At 31.0% G+C, this 22,825-nt stretch overlaps 1 protein-coding gene across 1 annotated transcript in view; it reads right to left on the minus strand.

Annotated features, from left to right (window-relative positions):
• LOC134699556 (low-density lipoprotein receptor-related protein 5-like) overlaps positions 1–17,198 on the minus strand; it is a 36,991-nt gene extending 19,793 nt beyond the window's left edge. Inside the window, exons 1-2 of the mRNA XM_063561144.1 lie at positions 17,092–17,198; positions 11,863–12,034 (exon numbers count right to left, since the gene is read on the minus strand). Coding sequence (XP_063417214.1) covers positions 11,863–12,034; positions 17,092–17,152 — 233 coding nt within the window. The 5' untranslated portion in view covers positions 17,153–17,198. The remainder of the gene's footprint in view (positions 1–11,862; positions 12,035–17,091) is intronic.
• Between the last annotated feature and the right edge of the window lie 5,627 nt (positions 17,199–22,825).

A 22,825-nucleotide genomic window follows, 5' to 3' on the forward strand; every position in this document is an offset into this window, starting at 1 on the left:
CCCAAAGCGAATTGTGAGAAGTGGTTCCGTATTTAGTTTTCGTTAAAGAAAAAAAAAATAATAGTTTATGTAATATAACGACTCTTATACGGTGTTGCGTTTATATCTTTTGAATTCATTGGTGCAATTGGATGCAAACAATAATGACCATAAAATGTCAGATTTGCGAAATCAGAAAGTAACCCTAACAACTAAATAGTTGAAAACCTAGAGATCAATGTTTAACATTCGCCAGCAATGAGCATTTTTCATAAATAAAACATGATTTAGGTGAATACTTTGCGAGTAAAGAAAAAGAGACTACTGACAATAGATTTGTTATTAACCCCATGCTTGATGGGTACAAATTAGTATCCAGGAATTACCACTTTGTATTACACCACATTACAACAGAAATTAGAAAATACATGTAGGGACTCGAAGTATTTCTAAGACATCGCTATTTTTCTGTTCTATGTAGCTTTTTTTCTGGCAAACACGGTTTTATAAATGCTGACAGGTACCGACAATTGAAAAACAATCGATCTGTTTAAAATAAGAAATGAAAATAATTGTTTTTTTATGGCAAATAAGAAAAATGACCGTTTGATTTGAAATTGTTTAAGATTATTCAGAATAGATTGAAATAGATAAAAATACCGTATTTTAATGTGAAAAGGCTAGACTTTATTTATGTCGTAGGGATGTTTTTGAGTGGTTTTGTTTACAATTATTTCCCATTATTTCCCTAGTGAAAATCTGCAATAATTATTGTTTCATCATGTTGTTTGATTTTCACATTATAACAAAACTAAGAATAGGAAGGTTGAATATATAGTTAGCTGTTTAATGTCCAGTGACAACTATTAGATGTATCATTAGGAGGACATTTACAATGTTATACTAACATAAGATGTATGTGTCATTACATGTTGTGTCACATACTATAAATATGTAGTTTTATGGCAATAAAGATTTGTATTGAATTATAATACGTTATTCTGATTGGCTACACTGCAGTCTTGCGTTATTCCTTAATCAATTTCATTACACAATAGAATGTATCATTCAAGATGACACGAGGTCCAACAATTACGGAAGCCGTAAGGGGACACACAAAACATTAGAAAATATTTTTTTTTAATTCGAGATCACGATCAAACATTACCGTTTTACCGAGATCTCGATAAAAAATATATCGTTATCTCGATAAAACGAAATTGTTATATTGATATCTCGGATTATTAAATCATTATCTCGGATTATTAAATCGTTATCTCGATTTATTATATCGAGATCTCGGATTATTATATCGAGATCTCGGATTATTATATTGTTATCTCGGTTTAATACATAGTTTCGTTTTCTCAAGATAACGATATAATAATCCGATATCTCGATATAAGAGTTTCGTTTGTCGAGATAACGATATAATAATTTGAGATCTCGATATAACAGTTTCGTTTTCTCGAGATAACGATATAATAATTTGAGATCTCGATATAACAGTTGCGTTTTCTCGAGAAAACGAAACTGTTATATCGAGATCTCGGATTATTAAATCGTTATCTTGGTTTAATATATCGAGATCTCGATAAAAATGTATCGTTATCTCGAGAAAACGAAACTGATATATCGAGATCTTGGATTATTATATCGCTATTTTGAGAAAACGAAACTCTTATATCGAGATCTTGAATTATTATATCGTTATGTCGATTTATTAAATCGAGATCTCGGATTATTATATTGTTATCTCGATTTATTAAAACGAGATCTCGGATTATTAAATCGTTATCTCGGTTAAATATATCGAGATCTCGATAAAAATATATCGTTATCTCAATAAAACGAAACTGTATTATCGAGATCTCAAATTCTTTAAAAATTTTAACTTAATTCATTCATTTATTTAGTTTCAGAGAATAAACTAGTGGATTTCCCTAACTATTTTTAAACGAAATTCCTTTTTACAATGTATGGACGACCTGAATACCAAAACATATATATATAAGTATTAAAATACTCACCGTATTCTTTGTTTTTATTTTCACGTTACCTTTGCTGTTAATAGACCTCATTTGAAAGCCTATTAATAGAGGAACAAAAATTATATAGTCAATATGTTCCGCAACGCAAATTAGAGAAGTATTGAAGGACCTTAAAATAGAAATACGGCTGAACATTATGAAAAAGCTTATTTTAAATAATGGAATGAACTTCAGCGACCCGTCAGCCACAAATTAAGGAAAACTTGATACACCATTTGAAAGCTTATTAAAAGAGGAACAAAATGATATAAATAGTATGTGCCGCAATGACAGTTAGAGAGGTTACTGAAGACCTAAATGCCAAAATACACGTGAATATTAAGAAATGGCCAATTTTGAATAATGGAATGGATGTTTGGAATATTGAAATAGACTGTCGCGACCCTTCAACCCCTAGTTCCAAATATATAGTATACCTAATTCGAAAGCTTATTAATATACCATTGTATCCCTCTTTCTATAAGCTTTCAAGTAGTGTATAAAGGGTCGAAGGGTCTGTGTTACTCCTCTAATAAGCGTTGCGGAACATATTGACTATATGTCTTCTGTTTTCTATAAATAAGCTATATAAGGTATAAGGTATGTATGTAATTAGGGGCTGCAGGATTGCAGCAGTCCATTCCATTTTTCAAAATATCGATTCCATTATTCAAAATAAGCTATTTCTTAATGTTCACGCGTATTTCGACATGTAGGTTCTATGTCAATCCTCAAATATGCGTTGGGGAACAGATTGACTATATGTCTTTTGTTCTCTATAAATAAGCTTTTGAATGAGGAATAAGGTATGTATGTAAGTAGGGACTAAAGGATCGCAGCAGTCCATTCTATTATTCAAAATATCCCTTCCATTATTCAAAATTGGCTACATATTTCTTAACGTTCACGCGTATTTAGGCATTTAGGTCCTTCGTAACCCACTCTAATGGTCATTGCGGCACATATTATTTGTAACCATTAAGTTTCTCTATTAATAAGCTTTCAAATGGTCTATAAATTTTTTCTTAATTATGGGCTGACGGGTCGCAGAAGTTGACTCCATTATTCAAAATAAGGTATTTTATGATGTTCACCCGTATTTCTATTTTTAGGTCCTTTGTTACTCCTCTAATATGCGTTGCAGGACATATTCACTATATTCCTTTTGTTTCTCTATTAATAAGCTTTCGAATAAGGTCTTATGTATATCTGTTTAGGGTCTGAAGGGTCGCAACAGTCCATTCCATTATTCAAAATATCCCATTCATTATTCAAAATTGGCTTTTTTTTTAAATTTTCACGCCTATTTTGGCATGTAGGTCTTCTGTAACCCCTCTAATGGTCATTGCGGCAAAATGGACATGTTATATCTATAAATATGGCATGAAGAACATCAAAGGTACTGTGAAAATAAAAAATTGTAACGTTGAGTATTTTAATATATTTATATGTTTTGGTAGTCAGGTTTTCCATACATTGAACCAAGGAATTTCGGTTAATAATAGCTAGGGAAATCCACTAGTTTATTCTCCGAAACTAAATAAATGAATGAATTAAGTTAAAATTTTTAAAGAGTGCTTTGAATTTTTGTTTCTGATATTAATTTGAATATTTGTAAGATAACATCAGAATGACGAATTCAGAAATACAGAATACAGATTCGTTTTATCGAGATAACGATATATTTTAATCGAGATCTCGATATATTTAACCAAGATAACGATTTAATAATCCGAGATATCGTTTTAATAAATCGAGATAACGATATAATAATCCGAGATCTCGATACAACAGTTTCGTTTTCTCGAGATAACGATATATTTTATATCGAGATCTCGATATATTAAACCGAGATAACGATTTAATAATACGATATCTCGATATAACAGTTTCGTTTTATCGAAATAGCGATACATTTTTTATCGAGATCTCGGTAAAACGGTAATGTTTTATCGTGATCTCGAATTAAAAAAAATATTTTCTAATGTTTTGTGTGTCCCCTTACGGCTTCCGTACACAATAGAGGGCACAGGTAAATTAAATAAAACTTGATAAAAATCGTGTTTTCATAATCCTAGCTAAAAAAATGTATTTATAAGTATTAAATGCTTCTTTTTGTAACTTCATAGGGTTGTAAAAGCGTTGACCGCGCGCACATTTTTAGAATGAAGCGCTTTGGCGCTTCTTACAAAATGTTCTCCGGTCAACACTTTTACACCCCAATGAAGTTACAAAAAAGCATTCAATACTTAAAATAAATATGAACAAGGACATCCTGTGTTATGCAAACATGTGTATTTCGGCACAAGCGATGACCTATAGACCGTGTGTATCATATGTATATTTAGGGTGGGTTGCTCCGAATTAAGGAGGTATAAATACAGGAAAATAAAGAAAAAAAAATACAAAATTAGAATAGTGTAAAAGTATAACGGGCAAAATAAAGAACAGAGGGAACTGGTAAAAGAAAATTAAGGAAAATGGTATAAGAAAAATCAGGAATAGAGAGAAATGGTCTAGTTTTTTGCCGGACAATTGTTGATGATTGTTTAAAGTAAAGGGCATTTATAGGTAAAATAATACACAATCGTTTGTACATTGGTAGGGATTTATATTTGGAGTTGATGAGGCACATAATGAATAATTGTTTTTGTTTGAAATTTCTCGAATATTTTTTTTTTTCGTCTGATTTTAAAATGAATAAAAAAATCTATTAAACAAAACTAAATGGTTTAATTACGAAATATCTATACTATTAAACGAGAAGACCTCATTTTTGGTGTCGCTTCTCTCCTTTCCACAATAAATCAATCAACACGCCTCTGTGTCCTATAGGTACAGTGCATAGTCGCATTTGTCATCCATTCATATGATTATTCAGATTGAGTTATTTTGGGAGAAAAACGAGAAAAAAGGCATCCGGATATTGTCCCGTCATTGGACAAAACTTTAAGTCAGATTAGACTTCCGGTTTGCGTTTTTCTGTATACTTTGAACATACATATATACAAAGAATAAAGTGTATTTACAGATTTCTATCTGCTATCATTTTCAAGTTTACTATCCACGGCGGTCACATAGTTTATTAAATAGAGAGGGTCTGTATACTATATCAATGACCACCATGGATCGATTAGTAAACTTAGAATTGAAAGTAAATACATTATATTTATATAGTAATGAATGTTCATAATATACAGATAAGCGCTAAAAATATTCATGTGAACTTTTGATACCTTTTCTGAAATTCTCCAGTCATTAAATCTTTTACAAAATTCCTTGATTACAAAAAAAAGAAGATGTGGTATGATTGCCATGTTGAGACAACTCTCCACAAGAGTCCAATATGACACAGAAATTAACAACTATATGTCACCGTACGACCTTCAACAACGAGCAAAGACCATACCGCATACTCAGCTTCAAAAGGCCCCGAACTGACAATGTAAAACAATTCAAACCAGAAAACTAGCGGCCTTATTTATGTACAAAAAGTGAACGAAAAACAAATATGTAACACATAAACAAACGACAACCACTGAATTACAGGCTCCTTACTTAAATGTTCATAACATACTAAATGAAAACTATGTTCATATTGAAATTGATAGAAAACCAAAAATTGGGAATTTTGGAAATAAAGGAGGAGGGATAAAAAAAAAAAGAAGCATTTTCCTGTCCCAAATAACCTATATATGACTTATGATACTTTTGCTGAAATTCTCCAGTCATTCAATATTTTACAAAATTCTTCCAACAACACTTTACATACTTTAAACTACGCTCTGAATGCCCGCGATTTCGCGGGTGTGTTCTAGTATAGATAAAACTGCTATTCAGTCGATTTTAAAAGACATGCTCTAAAAGAGAATACATAAAAGATATTTAAAAATCTTTTTGAACAAAAAGTCAACCTCAAGACACAGAATATATTTGTGTAAGAACATTATATTAATTCCGACTTCCATCTAAAATAACTTGAATTGTTCATTTGAAAAAAAAGGGTGATACCTTAGGCTATTTTCAAAAAAATGTTGATTGATCCGAACTTTACGCATATTATCACCTATATAAAAAGATTTAACAGAACACAATTCCTGTTTTATATTTTTTTTTAAACATACACGCTAAACGAAACGATGTACGCTAAACGATACGATATACGCTAAACGAAACGATGTACGCTAAACGATACGATATACGCTAAATGAAACGATTAACGCAAAACCATAGGATATACGATAAGAGGGCGCTTATGTTATCGTTTATGGTATGGTTTATGGTACATGGTTTCGTTCGTACATCATTCGTTCAGCGTCCATACAACGTTCGGTCAGCGTTTCGTTTGCATTCGTACACCGTTCGGATAGCGTACGTACATCTTTCGGGCATCGTCCGTACATGGTTCGGGCATCGTTCGTATTGTTAACTTTTACGTTACATGCGTTACACGGACTGTAATTTATAGTTTCAATTCTCAATTTTTGATTGTCTAATTTCACCTAAGTACATCCTTAAGCGAAGAACAGGAGACCATTTTGAACCGTTGGAGAGGATGTTTTTGATAATGTTAACCGAGGACATGTTGGGTGTTCGTTTTTCATCAGATTTGAATCATTTTAACAGTTGCACAAATTGTGTCTATTTTTTGGGTTTTTTTATTTTTTTTTGGGGGGTGGGGGGGCATTTTTTGTGACACATCAAAAATAAAAAATACAAAATTATATATGTATTATTCATTCGAAGCACTGTTCTGGTTTAACCTTCATCCAGAATGTTTAAAGCAAATATTTGAAAACTATGATGTCTTAGAACCGAAACAGTTAAAGATATTTAAGGTAGAACATAAGTAAATGTTTTTTGAGACAGAATTTTCTTATAATTTGCCAAAATGAAGATTTTACTATGCTTTTTTCAAAAATATAATAAAAAGTATGGGTCACCGTGCTATTTTTCAAGCTATGAGTCGTTTAAAATGCATAAATTTGGTTAGTTTGTTCATGAAAAAACACATAAGAGTGCATTAAAAAAATTCTATGAGATAGAATTTTGAAATAAATTGTGAGAAGATAGGTTTCATAATATGTTTTAAGAAAAGAAAAAGAAAACATGGTGTCACCGAACTTGTTTTCTTGCCACAAGTAAAAATAAAAAAATTCCCTATTAGCCCAGTATAAATTTTGTACTAAAAGAGTTATCTCCCCTTAAATGGCTCATTTGGAAAAAAATGATTTTAAAAACTAAGAAGGTTGATATTTGTTAAAATATTTTGAATAAAACAATATATAACGAAACAGTTTAACCATTAAATTGCAAATCTGTTTCCAAATTTGCTGATTTTGGCAAATGACTATACCGTTTTTGTACTGTGATTTTTCAATCCAAGATGGCGGTATACCATGAATCTACCTTAAATGACCAGGAAGAAATAGCAGAATATATAGTTTGTTTCCTTGGAGCATTGTGAATTATTATACCGTATATGATCACGATGATGTTTCAACATTGTTTCATCAAAGGATATTTCACTGTTTTCCTTCATTTTTATAGATCTTACACACTGTTTACAAGGAACATACAAATACTTCCGTCTATTTGTGCGGTATTGTGAGCGCTATTAAGCGAAAGAAGTGGTTTTTTTTTAAATATAGTTATACGGAGAATTTCATCGTAAGTGCTATAATATTTCATCAATGATATCCTCAATGCTCTTCAACTTTGTACTTGTTTATCTTTATAAGTACTTCGATATAAGCGTCACTGATAGGTCTTTTTTAGACAAAACGCGCGTCTGGCGTACTAAATTTTGATCCTGGTACCTTTGCTAACAATACATGCTATATGACTATGATAACATTGATATTGAAGATTTAATTCAGTAATGTCTGCGACTCATTAAATATTTGTACAGGAACTATGTTTTTTAGGAATCATAGTAAAGTAAATCACGATAACTGCATTGTAAACGCTCTATAGGTTGCATTTCTGTAAATATTGACAATGCAATTTCCAATAGGAACACCTATTACGGCTAAAACTGTACCACATTTACAATGAAGTTTTGAAAAAAATCTTATCCTAGAATTGAAAGTTCATATGCACTTGAATTTTGTTCAAAGGTCAAACTATAGAGTTGTGCGGCATATTTTCATCGTTCATATGCCCTGAACTTCTCATATTTAAACTAACACTAATTTTCTTAACTACCCCTACCTCGAATGAAAGGTTACCACAGATTTCAAATTAAACAATATGCACATGCTTATTTACTGGTAACATTCCCAAGTTATGTCTCTGTAAGATGGAACACAGAGAGCATAACTGGGAACCAGTATGTAAACAAAATATTTTTTCTATGAATATTCAAGATCTCCCCAAAAGAGGCGTGTTTTGAGAAACAGCTGTATCTTAAAAGTGCAACCTAAACAAACATTTATTTAAAAAGAAAACTCTCTGAAATCAGTTTTTCTCACATTAATACTCATTTATCAGAATAATAGCCTTAAAGAAATCACTGCGTATACTCTAAGTTTGTATTTACTGTACATGTGATACTCCCTCCGCTGTTTCAATTGTTTAAAAATTTGAAAACAAGACTTTAATTATTGCAAGCTTACACTATTTGCATATTTTCTGATAAAAAATGCCTAGAACCAGTTTAAAACTGTTTTGGTAACATATTGAATGCATATCAGAATACTATTAAATGTAATGTTTAGCATTCAATCATTACAACATTCAAGATTATATAAAGTATCCAATCCAGCCTCTATCTCCAGTCCACATCTTAATGTATGCCTGTTTGTCAATTAAAGTACACATTTTCTGCCTCAAATGGTCAATTTAGAATCCTTGTCACAACAGTATCAACTGTAACCATATATCTGACAAAATTTAGCAAATATATGTACTAGAAGTGTCCAAACAAAGCCATATTTGCAATAGTTGTATATATGCAAATACCAGTCTGAGATATAAATTCACTTAACATGTTATAGAGATGTCTGCTAACATCTGAATTTTGCATAACTTCCAAACATAGATATTGTCTTCTATATCAAGAACTTTTAAATCATAAAATCGTAGCATTTACAAGTTAAATTATTTGTTTTGTGACCCAGGGAGTAGGCAATTTTCTATGTGTTTGTCCCTGTGGCCTCAAGTTTCCTAAACATTCTGCTGTTTCTAGCACTTTTGAATATTTAGTACATATCCAGGTGGAACATTTGTTGAGATGTTTTTTTTTTCTAGTTTGTATTTATTGTGCCGTGGTGACAAAAAAGTAGATTCAGGTGTTGCAGCTTACTTTTAGATTATCGAAAGGACACAAATACCCCATACAAAATGTTAAGGAAGGATCTATGAGTTTCATTGACTGCGAAGAGTAAATACAAGCACTTCTTAACAATTTAACTTACAAATATTCAAATATTACGAATACATTTTGTATCCAGGACTTTAAGTAGACTATGCATACTGTAATAAAATTAACGGTACCAATTTTTTTGCACCAGATGCGCATTTCGACAATACATGTCTCTTCAGTGATGCTCGTGGCCAAAATATTTGAAATCCAAAACTTATATAAAAGATGAACAGCTATAATCCAAAAGGTCAAAAAAGTATAGCCAAATCCGTGAAAGGAATCAGAGCTTTGCATGAGGGAGATACATTCCTTAATTTATATTAATTTCTAATATTTTGTAACAGCACATTTTAATAACACAAAAAAGTCCGTATTTTCATGCTAGTACCGAAGAACTGGCTACTGGGCTGGTGATACCCTCGGGGACTGATAGTCCACCAGCAGAGGTATCGACCCAGTGGTAGTAATAAAATTAACGGTACCAATTTTCTTGCACCAGATGCGCATTTCGACAATACATGTCTCTTCAGTGATGCTCGTGGCCAAAATATTTAAACTGTGAATTTATGCTGAGTCATCATATTTAAGGCCCATGAATCTATCAATCTCCATTAAATATTTATAAAACTTCATATTTGTGATTAATTTCTTTAAAATCTGTGAAATGAAGCCAATTTGGTTAAATTCTGAATGTTCTCCCTTTTCATCCTATATAGGTTGCATCTGTAAATATTGACAATGCAATTTCCCATAAACTCCTTTTACCACTTTTACAATGAAGTTTTGAAAAATTCTTATCCTAGAATTGAAAGTTCATATGCACCACAATTTTATTCAAAGGTCAAAGTGTAGGGCCGTTCGGCATATTTTCAACGTTTATATGCCCTAAACTTCTCAGAGTATAAACTAACACTAAATGTTCCTAACTACCCCTACCTCGAATGAAAGTCTACCACAGATTTCAATGTAAACAATGTGCACATTTATATTTACTGGTATCATTCCCAAGTTATATCTCTGTGAGATGGAACACAGAGAGCATAACTGGGATCCAGTATGTAAACATACATTTGTTCTCTCCAAAAGAGGCGGGTTTTGAGAAACAGCTGTATTTTCAAAGTGAAACCTATAGTGTATAGTTCATTATATTTGTATACATTGAACATTGCATTGAAGTATCTCAAATATAACTATATTGTATATGAAGTTTGTTTCAAATGCTCATAACACAAGTGTTTTAAGAGCGAGCCAACTAATTTATTTTTTTAAAGTTTTGTCCTGGGAAATAAAAAAATATTGAAAAAAAGAGCGAAACCATGTCTAAGATAACAGCCGAAATATGCATACAAAGAAAAGAATAAACGTTTTTCTGGAGAAAAAAAATCACAAAGATCAACTGTAACATATTTTCTTTTAAGAGGTAATAATTACATTAGATGTATGTTTCATTACTATACGTTATTCTGATTGGCTAACGGCACATCATGTGTTATTCCTTAAGCAGTTGTATCACTCATTAAAACTTATCATTCATGATGACACGAGGTCCCACAATAAAGTGCACAGGTAAATGAAATAAAAACTTGATAAAAGGCGTGTTTTCATGATCCTATAGGTAAAAATGTAATTATAAGTATTGAATGCTTTTTTTTGTAACTTTATAGGGTTGTAAAGTAAAAGCGTTGACCGTGCGCACATTTTAAGTATGAAGCGCCAAAATGTACTTCGGTCAACGCTTTTACACCCCAATACATTTAGAAAAAAGAGCATTCAATTCTTAATTGAAAAGTAAGTGAAAACGGATAAATACCTCTTTTTTAAGGTTGGATGTTCGAAAAATTAATGTATGCTAGTGTAAAGTATGCATATGTCCCATTGACTTTTTAATGTCTGTTCGTGAATTATTTTCCTTTATGAGGCGAGTTTGAAAATGGTTTATAATAAAGAAAAGTCTATTTAACGTTAATCAACTATCCAATTTAACCAAGGGTTGAGAATATGAAATAGGGAACATGCAATAGATGAACGAATAATGGTGTAGACACCATACAAGCTCAATCAAGATTTATAGTACAAACCTACTGGAAGAAAAACAATTTGTAAATGCAACGTTCTCGTGTCAGAAATAGCTGATATTGATAACTCTGTTAACAAAAATTTTGATATTTTTAAAACAAATCTTTCAGAACACACAAGACATATTTTAAAGTTTGAACCATTAATTGAATTGAGTATATATTCTTACTTGATATTTAGAATTGTTAGTAGGTTGTAGTCATGAAATGTTGAAAAAAGGTTTTAAATTTTGTCTCCTGCGTTGAGATATCACTATTACTTTAATATTGTGGATATAGATGTCTATATATGATTTCACTAGAATGTTTTATTACAATTGATGTTTTTCATAATACTTGATTTTACAATTTTCATTCAAAGATTCCCTTTATTATGTTACTATTGAAATAATCAGAATACACGTTTACATACCGAACGATGTCATGGGTAATGTGTCTCGGAAAATAGATGAATCTGTTTTTGTAATCATAGTCCATGGCGTACACAGTGTCACTCTGCTCCACAAGTACTGTTACATTGCCTGTATCAATATCAAACTCCATAATTGCATTGTAGGTTGAAAACAAAATTGTTCCTGTGAAAGCTGAAAAATGACAGGAATACTCATAAACATCTATACAACAAAAACCTTTATTTCTTTAATTGTTATTTAAATATATAATGTACGTCGTATATTTGCTATTTGAACAGGATTAACTGGTATCCCGCATAGTGTTTGAGTTTAAAAGGTAGACCAGATGATTGTTTTTCCATCGAACGATCGATCGTCGTTCAACATGTTGCATTATATCTTTGACCACTCAAAATAGGAAGCATTGGCGAGGAGCCTATTCATTTGTACAGTGTACATATACACTGTTACAAGACTTGATTATAACAAAGTAGCATCATACGTATGTATCTCAAAAGGTTTGTTGGCTCAACGTTGACATATATATATATATATCTGTTTGTTTTAATAGTGATTAATATAACTACTATTTATAGTAATTTGACTGCTGTAACACTATTTTTCACATTTATACCTATCATTTCTGTTAGTTTTGTTCGGACATCGATGTCAAACTAATGGACACATTAATACGACTGTCATACAAGGTTTAGTTAGTTAGAACATAAGGTTAAATTTAAAATTTCTACATAAGAAGATGCCTGTTTCAAGTCAGGTATATGACACTTGTTTGATTTGTTTGAGTTTCTAATTTTGTCATTTGATTACCCACTTACGAATTTTCTCTGGAATTAAGTATATCTGTGATTTTACTTTTTTTTAATACTAACCGTTTTTAAAATATCTAGATTAAACGGGGATATACACGTTTAGAGGTCAAGTTTGTGACCCTGTGAATAAACTCATCATATATACCAGGATTTAATTTAGTATATACGCCAGACGCGCGTTTCGTCTTCAAAAGACTCATCAATGACGCTCGAATCCAAAAAAGTTTTTAAAAAAAGCCAAATAAAGATGCTCCTTTTAATAAATCTATTTATACAATGACCTTGCTTTAAGTTCTAATTATATTCATCTAAAAAGGTTAAAATATAAAATGTTATTTGAATGCAGACAAAACGGCAAACAACAACTGTAAACATATTGTTTTGACTGAAGAAAAACATTTTTTAAGCTTTTATCATGTTTATCGTGCAGTTCTTTATGTTAAATTATACAGACAGGTTGCTCTTACTTATTTCAAGACATTAATATCTTGTTGACCATTTATCGGTGTGTAAGAAATGTTGTTGTTTTGTTTTAAATACTTGGCAATTATAGATTTGCTGTTTGAAACAGTTGTGCTGCATTCTAAATTTTATAAGCAAACAGATGTGCCAAATTGGGAACGTGCGTCAACGGAAATATGTGCGCAACTCGAAATTGAGTAAACGAAGAGAGGAAATTACTATGATATGTTTAACAGGGCAAGTTTTTCGTTAAGTAATATTTTGTACCTAAATTAGGCCGTTAGTTTTCTCGTTTGAATCTTTTTACATTTGTCATTTCGGGGCCTTTTATTGCGTGTTATGCAGTATGGGCTTTGCTTATTGTTGGAAGCTGTAGGGTGACCTATAGTTGTTAATTTCTGTATCATGTTTGGTTTATTGTGGAGAGTTGTCTCATTGGCAATCATACCACATATTCTTTTTTCATCAGTTATGCCTTAATGTTCATAAGGTAGTCTTCCTTAATCTGATTTATCGCATAATATTTTGTACCATGTTCTTAATTGTGTTTTTTTACATGATATGTAACATATTAAAACTTCACGGGAACATATTATCTAGTAAAGTAAATGTTTGCAAAGATGCAGTGTATACGGGGCGCCGAATGGGACTCTTGTGGTTTTGTACTCAAAATTCAATTTTGTACGGACAAAAGTGACTTTTGTTCAACAAAAATGAGTTCAGTTTAACAAAATTTGTATCATACTACAAATTTGAAATTTTGTCATACAAAATTATCTATCAGCGGACAAAAGTCACTTTTGTCATAACAAAATTCATTTTTGTTACACAGACTTGACTTTTGTTACCTAATTTGAAAATTGAGCGACAAAAGTCAATTTTGTATTTAAATTAGTTTAGTTTGGTTTCTGTGAACTAATTTGCATACAAAATCGACTTTTGTTACACAAAATTGACTTTTGTTACACAAAAATTACTTTTGTTACACAAAATTGACTTTTGTTACACAAAATTGACTTTTGTTACACAAAATTGACTTTTGTTACACAAAATTGACTTTTGTTACACAAAATTGACTTTTGTGAGACAAAATTGACTTTTGTCTCAACAAAATTGACAAAATTGAATTTTGTCTCAACAAAATTAACAAAATTGAATTTTGTCTCAACAAAATTGACAAAATTGAATTTTGTCTCAAAATTGAATTTTGTCTCAACAAAATTAACAAAATTGAATTTTGTCACAACAAAATTAACAAAATTGAATTTTGTCTCAACAAAATTGATTTTTGTCTCACGAAAGTCAATTTTGTCTCACGAAAGTCAATTTTGTCTCATAAAAGTCAATTTTGTTGTTACAAAATTGAATTTTGTCATCACAAAATTGAATTTTGTCGTCACAAAATTGAATTTTGTCGTCACAAAATTGACTTTTGTCTCAACAAAATTGACAAAATTGACTTTTGTCTCAACAAAATTGACAAAATTGACTTTTGTCTCAACAACATTAACAAAATTGACTTTTGTCTCAACAAAATTTACAAAATTGACTTTTGTCTCAACAAAATTAACAAAATTGACTTTTGTCTCAACAAAAATGACAAAATTGGATTTTGTCTCAACAAAAATGACAAAATTGAATTTTGTCTCACAAAAGTCAATTTTGTCTCACAAAAGTCAATTTTGTCTCACAAAAGTCAATTTTGTCTCACAAAAGTTAATTTTGTTTCACAAAAGTCAATTTTGTCTCACAAAATTGAATCTTACCGTACACAATTGACTTTTGTGATTTAATTTCCATATCAGGTAACAAAAGTCAATTTTGTATGCAAATATGTTTATATTTGCATACCTTTAAGACAAAATTGACTTTTGTCATGACAAATATGAATTTTGTCTACAAAAATGAATTTTGTCATGACAAAAATGAATTTTGTCTACACAAATGAATTTTGTCATCACAAAATTGAAGTTCTCACAAAACAAGTCTGTAGCACATAGTTTTGTAAGACAAAAATGATTTTGTTATGACAGAATTGAATTTTGTACAAAACCACAAGAGTCCCATTCGGCGCCCCGTAGTGTATGGTAAGAAATAGGCAAACGGTAAATCACAGAAAAAACCATAACAAAAAAAAATCAATATCAAATGTACTGTGTATGTTAGACAAGATCAGATCACATGTAAATTGCTGTGAAATTGTATATTAATTGTATAAATACTTGAAACGGGTACAACATGTGGAGCTGGATTTGATAAAGCCCTTCCGGAGCACATGAGATCACCCCGAACTTTTGGTAAGGTTCGTCTTTATTTTTCTTTGTTTTGTGTCGTGCAATATTTTGGTTTGCTTTCATTTTTATCCCTGGCGTTGTCAGTTTATTATTGATTTATGAGTTTGAATGACCCTCGGGTATATTTCGCCCCTTTCTTGGAAACGTTTCTGAGTTATGTTTGATTCAATGAAGCAAAGGAAACTAAAATCCCACAAAAATACCAAACTCGGAGGAAAATTCAAAAAGGAAAGTCATCAATCAAATGGCAAAATCAAAAGCTTAATACATCAAACAATTTGACAACAACTGTCTTATCCCCGACTTGGTACAGGCTATCTCCCACATACGGAAAATTGCAGAACAAACCTAGTTTTAAAGCTAGATAAACCTCTCACTTTTATTGGGGTCCCATCAAATTACATTTCACAACATCTAAGAAAACAGCATATGCAATAAGATCACTACATAAAGTTTTTTTTTTATTATTTAGCGGTTTTTTTTTCACATTCGAAAAATAATATATGTACTTTAGGACTTCAGAATTAAGCATAATTATGTTACCGTGTCAACATGGAAACGGATGAAATAAGGATTCGTTTTATCAGCAACTCAATTAATGTTTTACAACTGACGTTTGTTAAATGTTAAATACAAACATGGGTCGAATTCGTATGATAACCTTTTCATCCTTCTTCAAATAAAGAAATAATTAATTGTATTTTATTACACCTGCATGTTTATATATGTTTATCAACAACTGCGAAACTTATCATTCATTGTTTCATTTATACAAAATTAAGAATAAAATAACATAATCAAAAATGATATAAAAAAAAAAAAAATTTAGTGGTTCAACAGACGTATTCTTGTTGTAAGTTTGAAGATTAATCCTAACAATATAACATATAACAATCCAGATAAAAACAACCGACACAAACTGATAATGCAGGTGTGTGACGTGATTTCGAACGTTACATAATCTTTTATTAAATGATTGATGTTGTTCCTGTGCTGAATCGTTATTAATATGCCATAATCTTCGTCCTCATTTACATATGTTTGAACCTCCTCAGTTAATACAGAAAATATGAACCTTAGTTAAGACACCTTATCATCCATACATGTCTCTTATTGATTAGATATACACGATTTCCACGTAATAAAGGACGCACACAAACAATTTTGAATTGTCATTTAAAACTGGTCTTCATGAAGTCGTATCTCAATTTACACCGGGATGTCGTCAATGAAATTGGACACCCGTGATTTATCATGCCTTGTAAATAACAAATTGACAAATAGCAGAATACCCACTACTTATTTAAAAAAAAAAAAAAACATTCTGCATTGACAGTTATAGCACATGTGATTAACCTCAAGTTGTATCGAGTACATGAAAAATACATATCTTAATAATCAATTTGACCATTTACTTTCCAGATTCATTTCTAACCGATTTTCAACTCTTCAACAGTCTGAGTTTTAGAAAGGGATAATCAATGAATTTTGAAATTATAAATAGTGGTATGTCGGTAGCCTGGACATTTAATTATCTTCCAACGTCTAAAATGATGAGAATTATAAAAGATGAACTGAAAAGTAGACAGCTCTCTTACAAATACTTCCTAATATCTGTAAAGCTTGTCAGTACAAAATATAAAAATTTCACAAAAATACTCACATGATGGTTGTAGTTTGCAATGAAGTAAAAAACACATACACCACCAAACGTGTACCTCCATTTTCGTCAGTACTTATATTTCAACAAACAATATTTGATGTTTTTTGTTACCGTGAATCTAATAATAAAAACAATGTGTTCATGTAAGCGTTCATTTCTTTCAAGCATATTTTTTCCGGTATATGATCAATTATCACATATTTTACACCAATTCAAAAAGATGTATTGTAAGTCAAAGCAAGATAAATATCTAAGATATTTATTTATTGCATCCCAAAGTTATGAGCCCGGTGTTAAATTATTTGGTGTTTTATTTACTAAAGGTAAATTGTAAATACACCCTCAAAATCAGTAGTATAAGACCGAAAATGCCCCTACCGAAATATTACCATTAATAATAATTACAGTTCATTGGTTTGGTCATCTCTATTTAAAACTCACACAGTAAAAGAGTTGAAATTCAAACCAGACAGAAAATTTAAATTCTAACAGCCATTTTTGGATGTATATACACAATAAGTAAACATTGTTTTACCTATAAATTGCCAATATTGACTTCCATTTCATTTTGGGGGTTTTGTGGAGTATGTTTGCCGTTGAGAGAAACATGATTTTAATAACTTTTTCTTACGATATAAGTCACGATTAAACTGTATTCTTGTGATGCATATTTTTTTCACTCTTGTCACGTGTTATCTCATTCATAAGTCATTCTAATTTTGTTATATGAGACGTTAAAACTAAATTGTTACTTCTACTGAATGTATTGTGGAAACAGACTATTGAATAGACCCTCACAAATCCACTAAAACCATACTTCTGTATCTATATTGTTACACAATTGTGGACCCTTTTCTTGTTTCGTTTACGTCCACATGACGAGGATTTTAGGATAAAACATTCCATTTAAACCAAACATGTATATAAAAATCTGCATTGGTGCAGTCTAGTGTGGTAAAATCAGTTAATGTGTATCAAACGGATCAATAAATCCAATCTCGAAAAAAATATGTGTATTCTACAGTGTAGTTTAAATAGATCTACAGTGAACACAAGATCATGCATGTAGATTTGATGAGAGAAGTATACCGCTGTTCAATGGTCGATTAAGCGAAAAATAAGTCAGGGTCACAAGCCAAAAATTAAGGGAAACCCATCAACTATAAAAAGAAAAAATGAATGTCGCCCCAAAACTCAGACTTTGAACTCGTTTTAAACGAAATCGGTATCCCAAGTCAACCAAAAGGTGAACAATGTCACAAACAATGGCTACGATAATGATTTGTTCACAATTGCACGTGAACATGATTGAAAATCAACACAAAACGTCATCTTTAAATAGTTTTGTTTATACCCATGCTAAGTCAATTTGTCATTTACCAAATGTTTCTAAAGATTGGTCCTTCCTCCAAGAAAACTATGTTGTTTTCGCCGCAGCTTAAGTCCCAAACTTCATTGCTTTTGTGTGTAAATCACATTACATAAACTGATTTATATATGAACTGGGTATTTACAATTCACTTAGAAACTAAATATATACCCTCTCGACCCTTTGATGAAAAACTGGATCACTCATCATTGTAATATATACCATGTATACCTTAACTCAAGTGTAGTTACAAACAATGACATTTTGTTGGATCTTCTAAGTGCTCTAAGAAACTTCTTGTCCTACATTATCAACATCAATTTAATCAGCAATCAAAGATGGGCTTCTAAGTTATTCCGAAACAACATATTCTAGAGTATGCGTACATTAGATGTTGATATCAAAAAATTCCAAAGAGTACATAATATCTAAGACTCATTTATCTTGCAATAGAATTTATATATACATTTGGCTTTCTACACTTTATATCAGTATTCAATATTCCAAATAAGAAGACAAATGGAAGAGTTTGTCCTGTTATGTTTCATAGAAAAGGATGGCCAATGTGGATACACGTAGCTTGTCTAAGTCAGGAATAAATTATACTGTGTAAGAAATCGCTCCGATTCTAACGAATAATTTCTCTGAAACTGACATTATCAAGATATTTGATTTCTTGATTGACAATATATTTGTTACGTTTGGAGGACATGTGCAATATGCATTTCAATTGGAATCAAAACTGTGCCCCTCTTTTTGTTGACTTGTTCTTAAATTCAAATGAGGCTGATTTCATACAGGAACTTCTAAGCAAGGAAGAAAAAAGTAATTAGCATTTTCCTTTTTTTTCATACTGCTACATGATGTACATAAATTATGCTTTCTAATATTTGTTTTATTTTCACATTTCGTGATCGGTGTGAGAAAAATATTTCTCCTCACTAGTGAATTATCTGTGTTCGGCAAATGATAAGTCAAAATTATGACGTCAAAATGTTCTGTTTTATTCTGAATTTTTCTTTGACGTCATGAAAAAGGCAACCATTCCTGGTGACGTCGCATTTAAAGACACAAGTTTCTGAAAATCTTAGAAAAAGAAGGATACAAATCATCAGAGAAACAGATTCCGATACTATTTCTCGTGTATTCCGTAATTTCGCCACTCTCGACAGTTAAATTTTAATTATTTAAAAAGCTCGGCAAGCCTGGAGTTTTGAAAAATAAAATGTAACTACAAATGTATCTCGAGTGGAGAAATATCGTTATACACTTGTTGCAGTGTAGGATATATATTTCTCACACTAAGTAATTGATATTATGGGGACTTTGTTGAACGCATCATTACCATCGAATTTGAGATAAAGAGTACAATAGATACAAGTTTGCCTCATATCTTGACTTGCAACTATAATTATAATGACAATGAGGGTTGATCAAAAACAAAACGATATGACAAAAAAGATGTTTTCAGTTTCTCGTATGTGAACATTCCATTTGAATGTAGCAACGTTCCAGCAGTGCTTGCATGCGGAGTATATAATTCCTAGTTGATATCTTCTAAGGTTTGTATTTTCTCTTATAATTTCCTCGAAAGGGTTGCTGCTCTTAAAGAAGCTAATATACAAAGAGTTCCAAGTGTTGAAGTTGAAATCATCCCTTCGTAAATTTTTTGAACGCCATCACGAGTTAGCGGACCGCCACAGAAAATCTTTTTCAAAAAAGATAGAGGGTATGTTAATATTCTGTAACTACAATATCGTCCCTTTTTATCGAATGAAACCTACCGAATTAGGTTTAAACTACATTTAACGATAGGTGCCACGTATTGAGCAGGATCTGCTAACCCTTCCGAAACACAGTTGTTTTTTTTGTTTTTTTTACTTTGCTGGTTTTGATTCAAATTACAATTACAAATCTACAACCTACAATGCAAGGTTCATTATTGAATAAATATGAATTGTTAAATCCCCTAACGTATTGATAACTTATCCTGTAAATAAGCTTTTTAAAGAAAGTTACCTGTCGTCATCACAAGTCGATTTTTCGAAACATATTGTGTCATATCACGTATTAGATCAGTTAACAAACACATGCAAAAGTTCAAATAAGAATATGATCAACTTTAAATTACATGTACTTGTAGGGAAATACTGAAGAAATAAAAATATTAAACCCACGATGACTCTGAACATTTTAACATTTTTACTTTATTTCTTGTACTGACTATAATATTACAATGATAAATAAACATGAAGTAAAACTAAAAACAAATGTATTGAATCATATAAGAAAGCATGCATATAAGAGTGTGTACAGAACTTTCAGCTTGGCACAAGATGGTCTGAGACCACAATTATTTCGTGGTGCATTTCTTAAAGCCAATAAATGCATATTAAAAAAATCCCACCTTCCTCAATAAAATGTTTACAGTGTGTTGTATTACTTTTGGGACAAATTATAGAAACATTCATCGGTTCTAATTCAAAATGTGGACAATTTTATATTAAGGGGGTCTTGCAATCTTTTAACAGCTTCTTACGTGTTAATTTTAACCTTTCTCAACTGTACCAAATCACTACTTTACTTTAAAATGTATTATCCAAATTTTAGGACAGTGCCATTTTTACCTTGACTTACAGTTTGAGGCATAAAACATGGAGAAATATATTTGGAAAGGGTATAAACAAAATTGGCAAGAAACACACTGTCAACACTAGGGACTACATTTGTGGACAACGACAATCAAGGGATGACAATTGTGGGTTGGACCAGATAACAGATAACAGAACATACTATTTAGACGATCAAGATAATATATGACCGCCTTTTGATAGACTTATACGGGAGAGGCAAAAAAGTGGTATTGAACAAAAAAAGCATGAAGCAATGAATAATGTGATTCATATGAATGTTATACTGGAAACTTTTAAAACACAGTTGTCAGCTAAATAGACAGATTGCAATATAATTTCGCCATATGATACGTTGATATTTGATCGACAGAAAAAGAAAGAAAAAAAGAGAGAAAATCAATGGTGTTGTCAACTTGAATCACATAAACACAAGAGAAGCTGGGTTACCAATACATACAATGCTGTGTATAAATAATTGAATGATGCACGTTCAAGAATAATTGTGCTGTTTTGATAATAGCTAAATATATAACTGTTTTAGTTTTTTACAATAATGCAAACATCTAATTCATATATATCGCGTTTGTAGCTATAGAAAGGCAGGAATATTTATTCACCGAAATAACGTCCATTTTTATTTCAAGAAACATTTTTAATTGTTTTTCAAGTGCTGTTTAATTATATGTTGACTTGAAACTGTAATTAAGGAGCATTTCCTTGGAGCTCAACTTATGCCTTATGCAATATTTGTTTCATTTAAATTTTTGTTATAATCAAACTATGTTAAAAATGCATCAATCATTATTTTTCTTTTGAATTTGACTTTCTTTAGTTTGCATTTATCTTTTTGTTGAATCTCAAACTAAAAGCTGAAAGGAGAGATTATTTTTAACAGGATGTTTTTTTTTTCTCAATGGTATACCATATCTGATCAATATATTTTTTTTTCACACGTCATGTTTTCTTTTTTGTTAAAGTTATCTTTAAACAGTGAAAAAGGTTAAGTATCGTCTGTTTTAAGTAGACATCTGTTTTCAAAGACGGTCTTTTCATATACTTATATTAAGATTTACAATTATGCATTATTTTCTATTTCTTACCAGCGGTTGTCGATATAGTTCGGTATATGAAAAACTACATCATAAAGTAAGTTAAAATTAAATACCTTAATAATGCAATAAAAAGGCATTATTTTTAAAATGTTGGTGTTTTGCATACAATCATTTCCATAAAACAATCCAGCAAATACATAATGTATTGGTACTATCGATACATAGGTAAAGTTGACATTTTTTTAAATTTTGAAGTGGTTTGTTGTGTCATATGTTTGTGTGTTTAACACACATTTATTTGCAAATGATTCATCTGTACATATTATTTCTACCTCAACTGGCCAGAGGTAAATATAAAAAAGAAGATGTGGTATGATTGCCAATGAGACAACTTTCCACAAGAGACCAAAGTGACACAGACATTAACAACTATAGGTCACCGTACGGCCTTCAACAAATTAACTTTTGTCACAAGAAGTGGCTATATTGTTTTGCATGCTTGTACACTTGTAATTCCTTATTAACAGTCTATTGTACTAGAAAAAAAAATCGTCATGTTTAGAAATATTTTGATCAATATCGCTAGCGCACTTATAAATAGAAGTTCACAAAGCGAAAAACATCCTGTTAAAGAGATGTTCAAAAGATATTTATCTCTTTTCCACCTTTTTTTCGAAGTT

This window comes from Mytilus trossulus, unplaced genomic scaffold (genome assembly GCF_036588685.1).
Source record: "Mytilus trossulus isolate FHL-02 unplaced genomic scaffold, PNRI_Mtr1.1.1.hap1 h1tg000070l__unscaffolded, whole genome shotgun sequence".
Classification (NCBI taxonomy): domain Eukaryota; kingdom Metazoa; phylum Mollusca; class Bivalvia; order Mytilida; family Mytilidae; genus Mytilus; species Mytilus trossulus.